At 40.8% G+C, this 12,264-nt stretch overlaps 1 protein-coding gene across 4 annotated transcripts in view; it reads left to right on the forward strand.

Annotated features, from left to right (window-relative positions):
* pogz (pogo transposable element derived with ZNF domain) overlaps positions 1–12,264 on the forward strand; it is a 71,162-nt gene that overhangs the window by 11,294 nt on the left and 47,604 nt on the right. For all 4 annotated transcript variants that reach the window (XM_062965273.1, XM_062965272.1, XM_062965275.1 and 1 more), the window contains one exon: positions 7,055–7,179. In XM_062965273.1, the coding sequence (XP_062821343.1) occupies positions 7,055–7,179 (125 nt within the window). The remainder of the gene's footprint in view (positions 1–7,054; positions 7,180–12,264) is intronic.

Consider the following 12,264-nt stretch of genomic DNA (forward strand, 5'->3'; position numbering starts at 1 on the left):
GAAGCTGGAGCTAACAGCGGGTGCTCACTCCGTTCCTCGGATTTGAACCTGGGACCTTTCAGTCTGCAAGTTCAGCAGCTCAGCGCTTTAACACACTGCGCCACCGGAGGCTCCAGCACAATATTAGCATTATATATTACTATATTGTACTATACCATTATACCGTAATATTGTTAGTAATATTACATTTAATATATAATATATAATTAATATCATTATATTATACAATATTATTATATCAAATTATTATTATTAGCCGCCCTGAGTCCCATTGGGTGAGAAGGGCAGGGCAGAAATACTGTACAGTAGAGTCTCACTTATCCAAGCTAAACTGGCCGGCAGAAGCTTGGATAAGCAAATATCTTGGATAATAAGGAGGGATTAAGGAAAAGCCTATTAAACATCAAATTAGGTTATGATTTTACAAATTAAGCACCAAAACATCATGTTATACAACAAATTTGACAGAAAAAGTGGTTCAATACGCAGTAATGTCATGTAATTACTGTATTTACGAATTTACCACCAAAATATCATGATATATTGAAAACATTGGCTACAAAAATGGCTTGGATAATCCAGAACGTTGGATAAGCGAGTATTGGATAAGTGAGACTCTACTGTATTGACGTTCCTGGCGGTCAGAGTGTTATGGATAGCTTTTCAATAACTTTTAAAGCATAGGTTCCTTTTATTGCAATTTCAGTGTGAGAGGTATATCAGAACTTTTACAGAACAACAAAGAATGACATTAGACATACAGATTCTGTGTAACTACAGTAGAGTCTCGATTATCCAACTTTCACTTATCCAACATTCTGTATTATCCAACACAGTCCGCCTCCCTCTCGGATCCACAGCTGTTTCTCTAGGCAGCAACGTGCCCAACAACAACACAAGTGCAGCCACGCTCCCAAATAAGTGGCGGACTTGTAGAACATGATGTTTTGGTGCTTAATTTGTAAATCATAACACAATTTGATGTTTAATAGGCTTCTCCTTAATCCCTCCTTATTATCCAACATTTTCGCGTATCCAACATTCTGCTGGCCTGTTTACATTGGATAAGCGAGACTCTACTGTACATTGGATTCACAATCAACCTACTACATTGGCTAACATACAGACAAAGGAGGGGTACATTTTCACTCAGCATTCATAAACATGTTCATGCATTCATTTTCTTGCACACATCCAAGTATTACCATATTCTTTCTCCCTCCTTGGAGAAGCACCTGCTCAGGCTAGACCCTGCTTTCCCTGCAGCCTACCAGTGCATTAGTATTTCCAGAACTCCAAAATGCATCCTTTTCCCACTAAGAACAATGCCAACAGCAGAACCGACTCCCTGCAACACATATCATGGCTCCAAAATCCACTCCTTCCTCTTCCCTTGAGAAAAGGAAATGACCAAAAATGACCAGACTGCTTCCATTGCATATCTGCCACTCTCATACACCATCTCCACTGAGCATGGCGGGTGAGCTAGACTCCTCTGGTTTGCCACAATTTTTGGATTGTTATAAGGTCACTTATATAGCAATATTTTGCTGACGTCCCAAAATTGTAAATGAATTATAGCCGTCTTCAACACCGACTCCATGTCAGTTTCCTGGCCCAGATGTTGATTCTTCTTGATTAATATTGGCCTTGTGTTGACTTCCTTCTTAACATCCTTAACTTACCGTAAAAGAGCCATTGTCTCTGCCCCAAAAGTTCATCAAGTCAACAAATGTTTACAGATGTAAACATTTCTCTTATCACTGTTACAGTTCTTATCACAGTTTACAGGCAGGTCAGCTGTTTCAGGTCTTATTAGCAATTTTTAATTACAATTCAGCAAGCAGGTAGTTAGTCATTGCAGGCCTTAATCTTCAAAATTTAGCTCTCCTTCCTTCCATTCAGTTCATTCATACCCACACATATTAAACCCACATTTATGTAATCTGCACATATTGTTTTTGTGGCAAGAACTATTCGTAAATGGCTCAGAATCCAATGGAGGTCTTTAAGCAGAGGCTGGTTGGCCATCTGTCAGGAGGGGTTTGATTGTGCTTTTCTGCCTGGCAGAATGGGTTTGGACTGCATTACCTTTGGGGTCCCTTCCAACTCTAGGATTCTAATCTCACCAGACATGACTGGGTCACATTGAATCATAGAATCCTAGAGTTAGAAGAGACCAATGGTCAGATTTGTTTGACAAAGGAATCTGCTGCCTCAGAGTCTGGTGGAGTCTTCTTCTCTGGAGGTTTTTAAGCAGAGGCTAGATGGCCATCTGTCAGAAGGGCTTTGATTGTGCCTTCCGGCCTGGCACAAGGGAGTTGGACTGGTTGGCCCATGGAGAGCCTCTTCCAACTTATGATTCTGTGTGTGGGAATAAAAGCCTCCTTTTTCATGTTCTTGCTCCATATGGACATCTTTGTATGTTATGAAGGCTGATGTACAATAAACGAACTGTATATGAAGATGCCACACTTGTTACGCGGTTATTGCTCTCCAACCTATGAGAAGTTTCCTTTCAGTCCACCCGTGTGCATTGTTACTCTATCCTTGCACCATGTGAGAAAACTATAATTTAGTTCGGCATGACTTTACTATTATGTTCCTTCAAGAGGTTTCCAACATACAGCAATCCTCAGGCAATCTATAATGAGTGTTTGGTCCCAACCACATTATATGCATTATAATTACATGTCATAGAGCAATTATAATTAAATAGCACTTTTGTCTCCTTCTCTTTTCCTTTTGCCTTCCTTTGAGAGAGAGTGATTTAAGGAAAATCACTTTTTTATGGCTGAGCAGAATTTGGTTTCCAGAGTCATAGTCCAACACTAAAACCACCACATTGCTTTCTGTTGTCACTTCTATCTATTATTTATATGGCTTGATTTCACTTGTTGTTTACAGTTGCTAGTAGTGATGCATCTTATTTACACAATGCTTTTTCTTTATAATTTCCATTTATATCTGGAAAATGCTGCTCTATCCTCATGTACTTCACTTAGTTGATTCACCTGTTGACGTTATCTTCTGGAAGATGCTTCCTTTGTCCAGAACCCATCTTTATTATTATTATATTTATTTATTTATACCCTGCTTTATCTCCCCCAAAGGGGACTCAAATGCAGCTTTTGCGTTGTTTTTGAATCGTAATCCCGATCCTATCCTAAAATGGCCATTGCATTTTCTGTATCATAGCAACATGTGGTTGACTCATTTTCACTGTAATCTCTGAATTCTGCATTCGAAGTGCTGCTTACTAGAGAGTGAGTTATGCTTCCCTCTGACAGCTGTTGTAATTGGTTTCTTTGGTGTGTCACTTAATTGCTGCTATAACCAAATAGATTCAGATGACTGTGTCACCCTCCTGCTTTTGAATATTGGTTTGTCAGGTATTTATATCATTAGTGTAGATTAATGATAATGATCCTGGATGTTGTGGGACATCTTGGCAAATAAGCATGAGTAGTGGTGTGCCATTACAAGTGTATTTCAGTCCAAAGTGTACCTGGGAATTAGTATTATTATTTGTATTAATATTCTGCTTTGATCTCTTAAACGAGAGCAAAGAATCTTGCAAAGTAGGTTGGAAATCTAAGGGAAAGTGCAGAGAATAGCAATACAGTAGAGTCTTACCCAATATAAATGGGCCGGCAGAACGTTGGATAAGCGAAAATGTTGGATAATAAGGAGGGATTAAGGAAAAGCTATTAAAAGTCAAATTATGTTATGATTTTACAAATTTGAGTCCCTGGTGGCGCAGCGATTAAATTGCTGAGCTTGCTGACCGAAAGGTCTGCGGTTTGAATCCGGTGAGCGAGGTGAGCTCCTGCTTCTAGCCCCAGCTTCTGCCACCTAGCAGTTCGAAAACATGCAAATATGAGTAGATCAATAGGTACCGCTCCAGCGGGAAGGTAACGGCACTCCACGCAGTCATGCCGGCCACATGACCTTAGAGGCGTCTACGGACAACGCTGGCTTTTCCGCTTAGGAATGGAGATGAGCACCAACCCCCAGAGTCGGATACAACTGGACTTAATATCAGTGGAAAACCTTTTTACCCTTTAAAAATTAGCACCAAAATATCATGTTTTACAACAAATTGACAGAAAAAGCAGTTTAATACACGGTAACGTTATGTAGTAATTACTGTATTCACGAATTTAGCACCAAGACATCGCAATGTATCGAAAACATTGACTACAAAAACATTAACTACTAAAACATTGACTACAGATAGAATTGCATAAAATAAACTTGCAATAACATCATTGTCGGAAGTTAAATTCGTAAAAAGTTCAATACTTGCAGCCTAGAGAAGTAACTGTGGATCCGGGTGGGAGGCAGACTGTGTTGGATAATCCAGAGTGTTGGCTAAGCGAAGGTTGGATAAGCGAGACTCTATTGTAATAATAATAATCTATCTAGGGTGCTTTGATTGTGCTTCTCCTGCAAGGCAGGGAATTGGAATCGATGGCCCATATGGTTTCTTCCAACTCTGTTATTCTATGATTCTAAAAATAATAGTATATAATGTGTTGTCGAAGGCTTCCATGGCTTGAATCACTGGATTTCTGTGAGTTTTCCGGTCTGTATGGCCATGTTCCAGAAGCATTTTTTCCTGACGTTTCACCCACATCTATGGCAGGCATCCTCAGAGGTTGTGAGATATGTTGGAAACTTGGCAAGTGGGGTTTGTATATCTGTGGAAAGTCCAGGGTGGAGAAAGAACTCTTGTCTGTTTGAAGCAAGTGTGAATGTTCCTCAGGCTTTGAATCTGCAAGGCCATTAAATACTAATCAAGCTGGCCAACTGGAACATTCACACTTGCCTCAAACAGGCAAGAGTTTGACAAGGTCTACAGAGGCATTGCCCATATTGCATGCCAAGGCTGAAGTTGTGGTGACCACAGTTAATGGCCTCAACCCACTCTTTGTTGCTTGGCTTGGCATGATGCGTTTCTTTAAAAGGGAACCAGAGCAGTGGATGTGAGGGCATTTTTTCGCTTGAATGTTCCACCAGTCCTTGAGTTACAAGCAAGAGATACTTCACAAAGGCTGGATCTGTTTGCATCGGCTTTCATATCTAAAGAGCAGATTGGCGCCCTTTTCTCTGTATTGGAAGCCAACCCTGCTTTCCTAGACAGTCTGTCTGGCTTGTTGCTCCGAAGTTGCTATTGGAGCAGCGTCCCTTTCTGTTGTTGCTCCTGGGCTTCTGTTTCTGTCGATCAAGCGCCAACTCCATCTGGGTGTTTTTTGAGGCCTGTGTTTAAACAGTGATTGTTCATCCCATTGAGTTCCTTGAGAGACTACAGATTATTTAGCGTTTTGCAGGGAAGGGACCCTCGGCATGGATGGGATCGTCCAGAAAAATAATCCCTTGCTGCAAGAGATGAGGGAAGGTACAGAAGGTGAATAGGCCTCCTGTATAAGAGAGCAGGTCATCAATATTTTATCGAGGTTTAAATCTTGATATTAGGCACAGCTAAGATAAAAGATATTGAAAGAGAGCTATATAGGGAGCAAGTCTTAAGTTTGTTTCAGTCACATTTCTTACAATTTAATTAGGCCCATATCTGATCACCTGTAGCGGGGAAAACATATCTCCAGATCAGCTTTCAAGGGAAAAAAGCAAAGGGAAAGAACAGAGTGTGTCTGTCCGTTGTTTCCCTCATTTATTTATTAATTCATTCGTCCTTTGGAGGAAGAGGAAAAAATATGTCCATTCATCGAGAACTGTGTGTGTGTGGTGTATGTTGGATGGAGAAATCCTTTAATTTTATGTGGCTTCCAAAGCAGTGGTGGGTAATTTTGCAATGTCAGTGATAGAACGGATACTTTCAATTCATAATGTTTAAAGTTTGATCCCTGGCATTAAGTAACAAATGGTGGGGAGGGTAACTCTTTTCTCGGCCCCATCAGATTATATTATGTGTCCGTATTTCATTATAATACAACATAGATAAGATTAGCGATACCTATAGCGATGTAAGACATTTCCTTTCATTTTATGTCCAATTGTGGAGTCGTCTATATTTATTTTATTTTATTTATTTGCGTCATTTCTATCCCGCCTTTCTCACCTGAGGGACTCAAGGTGGCTTACAACTCTGGCAAAATTCAATGCCAATAAACAACAATACAATAAAATAAAACATAGAGCAATTAAAACAGATAAGCGTTAAACAATTAAAAACAATATACAAAACTTAAAAGAACATGTAAAGTGCTTAAATCCGTTCATCCAAAAGCCTTTCACATAATCCTTGGACCAGACTGTGTCTATATATTTGGAGGTACACAACAGGAGGTATACCTGATGTGTTCCTGGCTATTACTACTTTAACAAATAATTGGTTTACTTTTCCTGGCTGTTACTAATTTAACAAATAATTCCTTTCCATGTTATTATAGAAATAACATGGAAAGAATAGGGAATGGTCCTGGACGTCAAAAAGAGGACAACCCATGTAAGGAAGACAGCAGTGTTGTTGTGTTTTTGTGATGAGATACAATATAATAAGGTGTTCCAGACTGTTATGAGATGTTTGAATAGGAATAACAAATGCTTACTCAAATATTATAGGCAACAATGTTTTGAAAGATTGTATTGATACATTTTGCATTCAGTTGATTCTTCTGCATTGCTACTCCCAAACACATGTACATGTACAATATAGCAAAAAATTCTGGGTGATATTTTACTAAGTACAGATCATGAGAGAAATCTTAAAGGTTCCACAAAGTTCTTTATTTTACTTTTTAAGATGTCACAGCAGATTCCACAGGTGGTCGCTGCATCCTAGAAATGTAGATTGTGTGTCCCAAATGCCCATGATGAATGGGGATGATGGGAAATGCATTCAAACAGCTCTGGAGAGCACCAGGTTAACAAATAATCCCTTAAATAAGCCAGGGAATCCTTGAAATTGGGGGGGGGGGGTGTTCTCTGAGGTTTGAAAAGTTTGGAAAAAGTTGCCTTAGTTGGTCCTATGTTGTTATTCTGTAGCCCAAGAAGGCATGTTGACACATCCTTTCTCTTTCTTTCTCACCAGGATGGCGGACACAGACCTATTTATGGAATGCGAGGAGGAGGAGTTGGAGCCGTGGCAGAAGATCAGTGACGTGATCGAAGACTCGGTGGTTGAGGACTACAATTTGGTGGATAAAACTGCTACTGGTACGATCTCCCGTGCTTTGCAAAAATATCAGATAATGTCCTGTTTCATGCATTACCTTCCTTGGCTGTTTCATTTGGGCCCAGCGTACACACGTGTCCTTGTACTTTGTGCTGTCTTGAAAACTGCCTTGTCTTTCTCCTTCGCATCGTGCTTATGAAATCTCACTGTTTTGAGAATTTAGGAATTGAACTTCCCTTGTATTACTTTCATGGTTCCAGGAGTCTCATGCAGAGCTGGCAATGAATGGTGGGCTTTGCTACCTTAAGAACTCCCGTGCCTTTTGTAAACCAATATAGGATTTAAAATCTTGGATGTGATGTATGTCAGAGCCTTCTTGGTAGCAGCACCCCAATTCTGGAAGTTCCTCCAGGTGGAAGTCTAGAAATTCTTGTCTTCAAGCTTTTAAGGACTATTGAAGTACAGTGGGCCCTCCACTTTCTGGGGGGTAGGGATATGGAGGTGGAAAACCCTCATATTAGGCAATTCCTCTCGGAATGTTATCTAGTGCATCTTCCTCCAGAGCAGGGGTCCCCAAACTAAGGCCCGGCGGCCACATGCAGCCCATCAAAGCCATTTATCCGACCCCTGCGGTGGCAGCTCCCTCCTCTGCTGAGGAAGGTGCATGCGTCTCCTCCCTTGCCTGGTGCATGCTTTCCAAAGCTTTGCTTGTTTATAATGGTATTTTAATTATTATTTAATTATAATTAATTATTAAGGGGTGCTTTTCTAGTGCTTTTGATGCACAAAGGCAGAAGGAGGTTGGACTAAATGACCCAAGGGGTCTCTTCCAATCCTCTTTATTATTTTTATTATGATTATGATTAACATTGAGCCTGTATTTGTTCCTGTTTTGTTTTTTTACTTCAAAATAAGATATGCAGTGTGCACTACATAGGAATTTGTTCATAGTTTTTTTAAAAAAACTATAGTCCAGCCCTCCAACAGTCAGAGAGACCGTGAACTGGCCCCTTGTTTAAAAAGTTTGGGGACCCCTGTTCCAGAGGTTGATCATAGAATTGTGCTAGAGGACCTATAGATTCACAGAAAGAACATCGTAACTAAACCCACAAATTTAGGCTGCCTTACTAACTGCTACCTTGCTGATTTTTTTAAATGAAGTACCATGATTTTAATGGTGTTTAATATTGAGTTTTATGTAAACCCCAACTATTTTATGTATGGCGATTGGCTAAACCAGGGCTCCTCAAGGTTTTTAAACAGGGGGGCAGTACACTGTCCCACAGACCATTGGAGGGCCGGAATATAGTTACCTTTTGCCTCAGGCTCACACAAAGCACAATCAAAGCACCCCTGATAAATGGCCACCAAGCAATAATAATAATAATAATAATAATAATAATAATAATAATAATAATAATAATAATAATATAGAAGTTTGGAAGAGACCCCCTTGGGCCATTTAGTCCAACCCCTTCTGCCTTTGTGCGCCAAAAGCACAACAAAGCACCCCTTAATAATTAATTATTAATTAAAGAATACTTAACATACCACAATAAACACATGCAAAGCATTGGAAGGTGCGCACCGGGCGAGGGAAAAGACTGGAAATGCACGTGTGGCACGGATGCGGAGGTGGGAAAGGTGCTCGCCTTTCCCTCCTCCCTCCCCTCATGCACACCTTCCTCGGCGGCAGCAGGAAAGGTGTGTGGAAAGAGGGAAATGTGCACGCCTTTCTCCTCCTTCGCACCGCATGCGCCTTCCTTGGCAGAGATGGAGGGAGCTGCTGCTGTGGGGACAAACCCACAGGACAGGCAGCTGTGGCAAAAACACCGGGGTGTGTGTGTGTAAATGTTTTCGGGGGCGCATGTGTGCCCACAGGCCGTAGTTTGGGGACCCTTGGGCTAAAGTTAATGGGAAAGGATGAGTAAACAGGAAAAAATGGTTAATTGCTCTTAGCTCTCGGTAAGGAAGCATGAGAGGTAATTACTTTATTTCTTCAATCCAAAACTCCCTTTCCCCACCATATAAACATCTCTAAAATTGTGTGCATGTCTTAGAATCATGGGTGATTTTTTAAGGAGCCTCTGGTGGCCTAGGGGATAAAAGCCTTGTGAGTTGAAGGTTGGGTTGTTGACCTGAAGGCTGCCAGGTTCGAATCTCACCCGGGGAGAGCGCAGATGAGCTCCCTCTATCAGCTCCAGCTCCATGCGGGGACATGAGAGAAGCCTCCCACAAGGATGGTAAAACATCAAAACATCCGGGCGTCCCCTGGGCAACGTCCTTGCAGACGGCCAATTCTCTCACTCTAGAAGCAACTCCGGTTGCTCCTGACACGAAAAAAGGGTGATTTTAAATATGTATATAAGTGCAGCTTTATTTTCTGTTGGTAGTACTGAAATTAGTGTGCATCTTACAATCAGTGATATCTTAGGATCAAAGAAATATGGCACACGACGTGAAACACATGGACGGTTACAACTGCCAGAATATTGATGACAACGCATAGGAACCAGCATGGGTTTATCAAGGAGGAAAGCCACCAACAAATTTTTATCAGCGACTTAAAAGACAGGGCAAATGGGAGTCCTTATCAAGTTTGCAGATGATCCCAAACTGGGAGGGGTGGCTAGGATGTTGGAAGATAGGAACAGAATTCTAAGGGATACGTTGAAACTTGGAACACTGATAAGTGAAATGCAGTAGAGGCAAATGCAAAATTCTAGACTTGTTGTTGTAATCAGATAGCGATTTTGTGGGGTGGGGAGCGCTGAAAGAGAGGAAGAGAAAGGCTGAGGGGAGATGGATATCTAGTGTCTGAGCCTAATGTTGGGGTTCATTTGTCCCCCTTTTTTGTGTTAATTGTTTGCTTAAACCAAAGGGGCTCACATTCCAAAGGGGAGCAATTTGATTTTTAAGGGGGGCAGTTTGAGAATGAGTTATTAACTGATTTTTTTTTTCATTCCTCCTGGTTATATATACAGTGTGTGTATGTATATGTTTGTGTGTGTATGGACATACACATTTTAAAAATTAATATCTGAATGTACCTGGCAGTCAGCTGGTGGCAATGAAGAGGGGGGAAAAACACCCTACTCCTCTCAATGTTCTTTTTACATAACAATCTACCGGTATATAAAATACAGAAAAACATATATTTTTGTTCTGCATATGAATGCCGCACGAAATCTGCGGGGGAGGGGGGGGGGGAGAATCCAAAGCACTAGGTTTACTGTATTGTCAAATGTTTCCATGGCCGGAATCACTGGGTTGCTGTAAGTTTTCTGGGCCGTATGGCCATGTTCCAGAAGCATTCTGTCCTGACGTTTCGCCCACATCTATGGCAGGCATCCTCAGGGGTTGTGAGGTATATTGGAAACTAGGCATGGCATATTTATATATCTGTGGAATCATGTCCAGGGTGGGAGAAAAAACTCTTGTCTGTTGGAGGCAAGTGTAAATGTTGCAATTAATCGCCTTGATTAGCATTGATGAGCCTTGTAGCTTCAAGTCCTGGCCGATTCTTGCCTGGAGGAATCCTTTGTTAGGAGGCAACCAGAGCAGTCAGCCATAGCAGAGCACTTGATAAACCAACTTGGACACAGCATATTATTTGAGAACACAGAAATGCTGGACTACTCGGATAACCACCATGACAGACTACATAGAGGAGCCATTGAAATCCACAAGTATGTTAACAATTTTCACAGAAAGGAGGAAACCATGAAAAAACAAAATCTGGCTACCAGTATTTAAAAAACCCTCTAAAATCAGGATAGTAAATAAAGAATAACACTCTGGAAACAGAGGACTTCAAGATAGGAAACAATCAGGGCCAGTTAACACCTCTCAACAAAGGATTCCCCCCAGGCAGGAAGCAGCCAGACCTTGAAGCTGCAAGGCTATTCAATGCTATTCAAGCTGGCTAGTTGCAACATTCACACCTGCCTCGCCCTGGACATTCCGCAGATATATAAACCCCACTTGCCTAGTTTCCAACAGACCTCGCAACTTCTGAGGATGCCTGCCATAGATGCAGGTGAAATGTCAGGAAAGAATAATAATAATAATTAAACAACAGACTTTGACAAAATTACGATCTGCCAACTGCAAAAGGCCACCCGACTGGGATCTGTACGCATCATCCGAAAATACATCACACAGTCCTAGACACTTGGGAAGTGTTCGACTTGTGATTTTGCGATACGAAATCCAGCATATCTATCTTGTTTGCTGTGTTGTAATAATAATAATAATAATAATAATAATAATAATAATAATAAAACTTTATTTATACCCCGCCACCATCTCCCCACGGGGACTCGGGGCGGCTCACATGGGGCAAGGCCCAACTAGCACAATTTACAAAAACAACAGCATAAATACATTAAACAATATACAAAAAATAGTAAAACACAGTAAGACAATAAAACAAGAGTTAATACAGCAGGAAATCAATCAACCACCAAGTACAATTCAGTCGACTTCATTGGTGGGGGGGACTGCAGCAGCAATATAAAATAACATCATCACTTAAAATACCAGAATAAAAGGGACCTAATAAAATTCAGGATAGAGTTATAGTGCCAACTGAGGCTGGTCAGTGCTTCTGGAACTTGGCTAGACAGCCTGGAAATCTCACAGCAACCCAAAATCTGTGTTCGTTTAACATGACAAACTATATAAAATATATACAAATGACTTTTTGTTCTTCATATGAATGTAGTAAGAAATCTATGGGGGGGAAATCCAAAGCACTATTATTGCTTTCAATAGCAAGTCAATATTTTTGTATGAAGAAGGCAGTCAGTTGCAAGAAAACAAATGCCAGTTGACAGGATACTATTCTTGCATTCTCTCACCAAAGACACGCCTGAAGTCAGACGCTTCATGACCCTGAATCCGATGCAGATGACTCAGACCCATTAATTTTTTATTTTCTCTATCATGGATGCCATGTTCTTTGGAAGCTTGTTTAGACCAACCAGGTTCATGGCCCTTTAGTCCCATAATAAGAATGATATGTCATGGAGGTGTAGGGTGGGGGAGGATTAGGATTTTAGAGAGGTTTAGGTGAAGCATTTGTCTGTGTTTATTATGTTTGATTCATCTCACATTCTTGAGTT

Source organism: Anolis carolinensis, unplaced genomic scaffold (genome assembly GCF_035594765.1).
Source record: "Anolis carolinensis isolate JA03-04 unplaced genomic scaffold, rAnoCar3.1.pri scaffold_14, whole genome shotgun sequence".
Lineage (NCBI taxonomy): Eukaryota > Metazoa > Chordata > Lepidosauria > Squamata > Dactyloidae > Anolis > Anolis carolinensis.